General features: G+C 40.3%; 1 protein-coding gene across 1 annotated transcript; it reads right to left on the reverse strand.

Annotated features, from left to right (window-relative positions):
- Positions 1-4,205: 4,205 nt before the first annotated feature.
- LOC123555809 (uncharacterized) lies at positions 4,206-5,875 on the reverse strand. Its single transcript, XM_045346397.1, has 2 exons — positions 5,180-5,875; positions 4,206-5,051 (listed from the first exon to the last, which is right to left on the reverse strand). The coding sequence occupies exons 1-2, from the start codon at positions 5,873-5,875 to the stop codon at positions 4,206-4,208; spliced, it is 1,542 nt and encodes a 513-aa protein (XP_045202332.1).
- Positions 5,876-7,382: the final 1,507 nt, after the last annotated feature.

Below are 7,382 nucleotides of genomic sequence, written 5' to 3' on the forward strand. Positions count from 1 at the left end.
CGATAGACTCGCATGTAGAACACTCGATTTTTAAATCAATGTACGATTCATTGTTTCGTACATCGTACAGTTTAGTGTCTTTAATGGCGTCTATACGACCGATCAAACGACTTATTGACTCCTTTGTTTTTACATAACAGTGGTAATCAATCTGGTCTGACTCGTCGTCGTATTTACCCATCTGTTCTTTCATGATAACGTATATACATTGATTTGCGTCAAATGTTGTCTTTGATGGTATCCCAATTCCAATTATTTTCATTTGAAAGTCAAGAGTGAATGTCGCTAAAACGAAAACAGAGCATTAGATGATTTAGAAGAATACCAAATCCATTATAATCCATTATAATTTGTGGCCGATTCGTTTGTTATCTGCCAGAATAGGACGAGCTCTTCCAACCTGTTCGATTGGTCGTCTTCTCTTCTTAGAAGGAGTTTTATCTATTCCACTCGATATGCGGAAGAAGCGGCAGAGAAGATGTTTTTAAAAGGAATGTGTACAATGCACAATTCATTTTCTTCACACAGCATCTCGTTTAATATAATTGACGAAATACTTTCACAGGTACCGTTCGATTGGCAATCTCTTCTGTGCTCTTCTAACATATACTATTCTCTTCTTAGAAGAGACCAATCGAATTAGGCATTGGTTTTCTTGTTTTATTGAATAATCTTGAACTTGATAAACTTTTTATCTTAAAAAAGCGGGCAAAAAGGAATTAGAAATAAAAGCCACAATCTCAGCTATGACAAAACCAAGTTTATAAAATACAGAATGCTGAAAGAATAAAATAATAACAGTAGTACAAACAATTAAAGTACGCTGACAAGTTATTTATTTACAAAGTTATAAGTAATTCACAAAGATATAGTATCTATTATCGGACGAATATGAAAAATACATACCAGACCCTGCCTGATCAATTACTTGCTGTACCTCACGTGCGGACTGGATGTCTTTTCTTAATTGATGTTCCGCGTGTGTTTCTTAAGATTAAACAAGGTATCTAATTAATCTTATTATTGATTAAATATACGAGGTTTGTATGTTTTCTTAATGACAAATATTTTGATATCATAATCCAAATCACCTAAAAATGTCCACGCCTGTCTCATGAATAAATACTCAGCTGTTTACATGATAACACCCAAAAGATAACAATTTACTACCAACTTTTTAATAGGGCTTATTATACATAGTTCATTATCATTTTATATGAAACAATTCATATAGTAAAGGCGATGTCTTTATTAACTGATAAGAGAAAACATTTTTGTAAAATAACTTATTTATGTTGATGAATTCGTTGTTTGTTAATGGTTTTCAATTTATACTAACTTTCCATTTTGTCTGTAATCTGGCTTTTTTCAGTCTCTTTCTGCAATTATAAAATAGTGAAGCATTCAGCCTTATTCAACCTTATTAGTCAGAAACATAGGTGCAAGATGAGAAGTGCCAATTCTCACCAGATATTCTAAAGCTCTTAATCGCAAAGCATAACGTTAAGAACATTGAAAATAAAGCAAGATTTTAGAGGTACATGTATATTATAGGATAAAGTACATATTATTATACCACATTTATATAGCACTCTTTTCATACAAAATATGTGCGTTCAAAAGTGCTTTACAAAGACATAAAGAACACACACACACACACACACACGCACATGTGTGTGTGTGTGTGTGTGTGTGTGTTCTTTATGTCTTTGTATGCCTTTTAATCTTTTACCAATGTGTTTACTCACGCACACACACACACACATACACACACGCACACGCACACGCACACACACACACACACACACACACACATATATATATAATTATATCTGTGTGTGTGTGTGTGTAAACACATTGGTAAAAGATTATAAGGAATAGTAATTAAAACAAGATCATCCATAAATTATGTTTAAGAAATAATAAATATATTCCTATATTTTATCAGTTAATAAAATATGGACAGGAGTTTGGATGCGTAATAATTAAATCACGTGTGCGTAGCACGAGTGATTTAATTGTTCGCATCCAAACGACTGCCCATGTTTTATTAATAGATAAAATTATTGGAACATATTTATTATTTCGATTCTAACAACGCAAATACTTTGCATGTTACAGTACTACATTTCCAGCGTTACATACACTATTAAAGGTATTAAAGGAGAGCAATCCCTTTCTCAACACGAAACAAACCTGTCATGATTTTGTTATTTTTGTTTGTTTGTTTTGGGTTTAACGCCATTTTCCACATTATTTCAGATTCTGTTATTTTTATATAACATGTGTGAAAGAGATGCGTTTTCAAAGATTTTTGAAATGCGGACAGTTAGCAAAACATTATACAATTAAGATCATATAGGATATTTTTTATTTTTAAACATTTATACAGAACATACAATTTGATATATTTCCACACCTCCAGAATAAATTTACGTATACCTGTTTTACTGCTGCAATTAATGCATCTGCAACTTCATTCATAGCATGTTTTCGCAAGTTCTCTAGGTGGTACTTATTGTCTTTTGATAGATATATATCAATTTGTTCTTCTTTTAACTGAAAGCAAACATACCCAATGTCACTTAATAGTTCTTTATTAAATTTGTCATAACTGAAAGCAAATACAACCAACGATTAACCAGTAATGTCATATCTGAAATGTCTTTCATCGGAGACTGTTAACAAAATATATAAGCAGATCCTTTGGAAGCATTGAATGCAGCCAAGCAAAATAATAACAGACTCTGTTTGTTCGAATCTGTTCATGAAAGGTAATGGAAAGTGCAATACCCATTACGCCCTCTAGCACCACCTTTACCGAAACTCTATTACACATGTTTGAACTCCATGAACCAAAAAGAAATATAACAACACTGAATCCAAGTACGGGGAGACATTTTACAGACGCCACACGTGACTTAAAGAATCCAAATAGCATGTAATAACTTCTATTATTGTTTGATACATGTAATCAAAAATGGTAAACACGATCAAAATGTATATGTTGCTATGATCTAGGGTTACGAATATGTAAGTCATTGGTAAAAGGCATTAAATAAAGTTATCTGTAATAATAAATATTGTACTTGATATTTCAAAATGAATATTTGATATCCCGGAACACGTTTTTTTGGCAGTATACATATCGACATGTATTCGAAAGATATTCATATAAAAGATGTTAATATAATGTATACCTCAGTCTAAGTACTGATAAGACTATTTTCCTTGCACATAATCCGAAATGGAGACGTATAAATGAAAGACGTCAAATTTAAGTCAAGACATTTGAGGGAGCAGTGATAAGTTTACCATTTTGACACAGAAATACAACGTTGCCCGATATTACATTGTAATGTCTTACAAATGCAGACCAATCCATGTGAAATGTGAATAACTTCTAAAATTGAGAAGCCTGAAGAAAATATCTTAGATATAACAAACGCACGGTTTAAGATGAACATTTGTCACGTATTCTTGGCAAATGGTTGTATATTTTAACTGACATTATTGCTCGTTGGTAATGATGTTGATTATTGACTTCTCTTCTAATGTGGTAAAAAAATGGTGACCTCCGTGGAAGAGTGTTTAAGGTCTCTGACTTTGAATCCCTTTCTCCTCACCTGTGTAGAGTAGTTTCGAATCTCGGTATGGTTTCGAATCTCTTTGCCCGTATGGTTTCGAATCTCGTTACGGTTTCGAATCTCCTCATCGTTGTGGTTTCGAATCTCCACACCGGTATGGTTTCGAATCTCCTCACCGGTGTGGTTTCGAATCTCCTCACCGGTGTGGTTTCGAATCTCCTCACCGGTATGGATTCGAATCTCCTCACCGGTGTGGTTTCGAATCTCCTCACCGGTGTGGTTTCGAATCACCTCACCGGTGTGGTTTCGCATCTCTTAACCGGTATGGTTTCGAATCTCCTCACCGGTGTGGTTTCGAATCTCCTCACCGGTGTGGTTTCGAATCTCCTCACCGGTATGGTTTCGAATCTCCTCAACGGTGTGGTTTCGAATTTCCTCACCGGTATGGTTTCGAATCTCCTCATCGTTGTGGTTTCGAATCTCCTCACCGGTATGGTTTCGAATCTCCTCACCAGTGTAGTTTCGAATCTCCTCAGCGGTATGGTTTCGAATCGTCTCACCGGTATGGTTTCGAATCTTCTCACCGGTGTGGTTTCGAATCTCCTAACTGGTGTGGTTTCAAATCTCCTCACCGGTATGGTTTCGAATCTCCTCACCGGTGTGGTTTCGAATCTCCTTACCGGTGTGGTTTCGAATCTTCTTACCAGTGTGGTTTCGAATCTGCTCACCAGTGTGGTTTCGAATCTCCTTACCGGTGTGGTTTCGAATCTTATCACCGGTGTGGTTTCGAATCGTCTCACCGGTATGGTTTCGAATCTTCTCACCAGTGTGGTTTCGAATATTCTCACCGGTGTTGTTTCGAATCTTCTCACCGGTGTGGTTTCGAATCTCCTTACCGGTGTGGTTTCGAATCTTCTCACCGGTGTGGTTTCGAATCTCCTCACCGGTGTGGTTTCGAATCTCCTCACCGGTGCGGTTTCGAATCTCCTCACCGGTGCGGTTTCGAATCTCCTCACCGGTGTGGTTTCGAATTTCCCCACCGGTGCGGTTTCGAATCTCCCCACCGGTGCGGTTTTGAATCTCCCCACCGGTGCGGTTTTGAATCTCCCCACCGGTGTGGTTTCGAATCTCCCCACCGGTCTGGTTTCGAATCTCCTCACCGGTATGGTTTGGAATCTCCTGACTTGTGTGGTTTCGAATCTCCTCACCGGTGTGGTTTCGAATCTCCCCACCGGTGTGGTTTCGAATCTCCCCACTGGTTAAGTTTCGAATCTCCTTACCGGTGTGGTTTCGAATCTCCTCACTGGTGTGATTTCGAATCTCCTTACCGGTATGGTTTCGAATCTCCTCACCGGTGTTGTTTCGAATCTCTTTACCAGTGTGGTTTCGAATCTCCTTACCGGTACGTTTTCGAATCTCCTCACCGGTATGGTTTCGAATCTCCTCACCGGTGTGGTTTCGAATCTCCCCATTGGTATGGTTTGGAATCACCTCACTGGTATGCTTTCAAATCTCCCCACTGGTACGGTTTCGAATTTCCCCACTGGTATGGTTTCGAATCTCCTCACTGGTATGGTTTCGAATCTCCTCACCAATGTGGTTTCGAATCTCCTCACTGGTGTGGTTTCGAATCGCCTCACCGGTGTGGTTTCGAATCTCCTCACCGGTATTGTTTCGAATCTCCTAACTGGTGTGGTTTCGAATCTCCCCACTAGTATGGTTTCGAATCTCCTCACTTGTGTGGTTTCGAATCTCTTTACCGGTGTGGTTTCGAATCTCCCCACTGGTATGGTTTCGAAATTCCTCACTGGTGTGGTTTCGAATCTCCTCACCGGTATGGTTTCGAATCTCCTTACCGGTGTGGTTTCGAATCTCCCCACTGGTATGGATTCGAATCTCCTCACGTGTATGGTTTCGAATCTCCTCACTGGTGTGGTTTCGAATCTCCTTACCGGTATGGTTTCGAATCTCCTTACCGATGTGGTTTCGAATCTTCCCACTGGTGTGGTTTCAAATCTCGCCACTGGTGTGGTTTCGAATCTCCTCACTGGTGTGGTTTCGAACCTCCTTACCGGTGTGGTTTCGAATCTCCTCACCGGTATGGTTTCGAATCTCCTCATCGGTATGGTTTCGAATCTCCTCATCGGTGTGGTTTCGATTCTCCCCACTGGTATGGTTTCGAATCTCCTTACCGGTGTGGTTTCGAATCTCCTCACTGGTGTGGTTTCGAATATCCTTACCGGTATGGTTTCGAATCTCCTCACCGGTATGGTTTCGAATCTCCTCATCGGTGTGGTTTCAAATCTCCCCACTGGTGTGGCTTCGAATCTCCTCGTCGGTATGGATTCGAGTCTCCTTACCGGTATGGTTTCGAATCTCCTCACTGGTGTGTTTTTTAAATCTCCTTAGCGGTATGGTTTCGAATCTCCTTACCGGTGTGGTTTCGAATCTCCTTACCGGTGTGGTTTCGAATCTCCTCACCAGTGTGTTTTCGAATCTCCTTACCGGTATGGTTTTGAATCTCCTCACCAGTGTGGTTTCGAATCTCCTTACCGGTATGGTTTCGAATCTCCTCACCGGTATGGTTTCGAATCTCCTTACCGGTGTGGTTTCGAATCTCCTTACTGGTGTGGTTTCGAATCTCCTCACCGGTGTTGTTTCAAATCTCCCCACCGGTTTGGTTTCGAATCTCCAAAATGGTATGGTTTCGAATCTCCTTACCGGTGTGGTTTCGAATCTCCTCACTGGTGTGGTTTCAAATCTCCTTACCGGTATTGTTTCGAATCTCCTCACCGGTGTGGTTTCGAATCTCCTTACTGGTGTGGTTTCGAATCTCCTTACCGGTACGTTTTCGAATCTCCTCACCGGTATGGTTTCGAATCTCCTCACCGGTGTGGTTTCGAATCTCCCCATTGGTATGGTTTGGAATCTCCTCACTGGTATGCTTTCAGATCCTCCACTGGTACGGTTTCGAATCTCCCCACTGGTATGGTTTCGAATCTCCTCACTGGTATGGTTTCGAAACTCCTCACCGGTGTGGTTTCGAATCTCCCCACTGGTGTGGTTTCGAATCGCCTCACCGGTGTGGTTTCGAATCTCTTCACCGGTATTGTTTCGAATCTCCTAACTGGTGTGGTTTCGAATCTCCCCACTGGTATGGTTTCGAATCTCCTCACTGGTGTGGTTTCGAATCTCCTTACCGGTGTGGTTTCAAATCTCCCCACTGGTATGGTTTCGAAATTCCTCACTGGTGTGGTTTCAAATCTCCTCACCGGTATGGTTTCGAATCTCCTTACCGGTGTGGTTTCGAATCTCCCCACTGGTATGGATTCGAATCTCCTCACGTGTATGGTTTCGAATCTCCTCACGGTGTGGTTTCGAATCTCCTTACCGGTATGGTTTCGAATCTCCTTACCGGTGTGGTTTCGAATCTCCTCACTGGTGTGGTTTCGAAAAGTCGCATGTTGCGGAAGCCATAAAATTTGCTCGTGGAAGGTCGATAATACTACCAATGTGCTCATCCGAGCCTAAAATAATACTCCGTGGAGCAACAGGCGTCTTCCTCCACCATAAAAGCTGAAAAAAATAGCTATATGACCTATAATTGAGTATTTGTGACATTAAACCAATTTTCTTAAAACAATAAGGGTAATATACAAATAATGTTCACCTTACCTTATTCAAAAGTTCAAGTGCCTCTTTAGCATCAGGTTCATCCACAAGTACTTTTTCTCCAGAACTGTTCTGGACCTCTAGCACTTTCTTGAAACAATCAATACAATCATTTAACTGACC

The sequence above is a fragment of the Mercenaria mercenaria genome, chromosome 7 (assembly GCF_021730395.1).
Source record: "Mercenaria mercenaria strain notata chromosome 7, MADL_Memer_1, whole genome shotgun sequence".
Lineage (NCBI taxonomy): Eukaryota > Metazoa > Mollusca > Bivalvia > Venerida > Veneridae > Mercenaria > Mercenaria mercenaria.

Coding starts and splice junctions, on each gene's coding strand:
- LOC123555809 (XM_045346397.1), bottom strand. CDS start 5,875: ATGAGGAGATTCGAAACCATACCGGTGAGGAGATTCGAAACCATACCG. Junction 5,052..5,179: donor GGAGATTCGAAACCACATTG/GTGAGGAGATTC, acceptor ACCAATGGGGAG/ATTCGAAACCACACCGGTGA.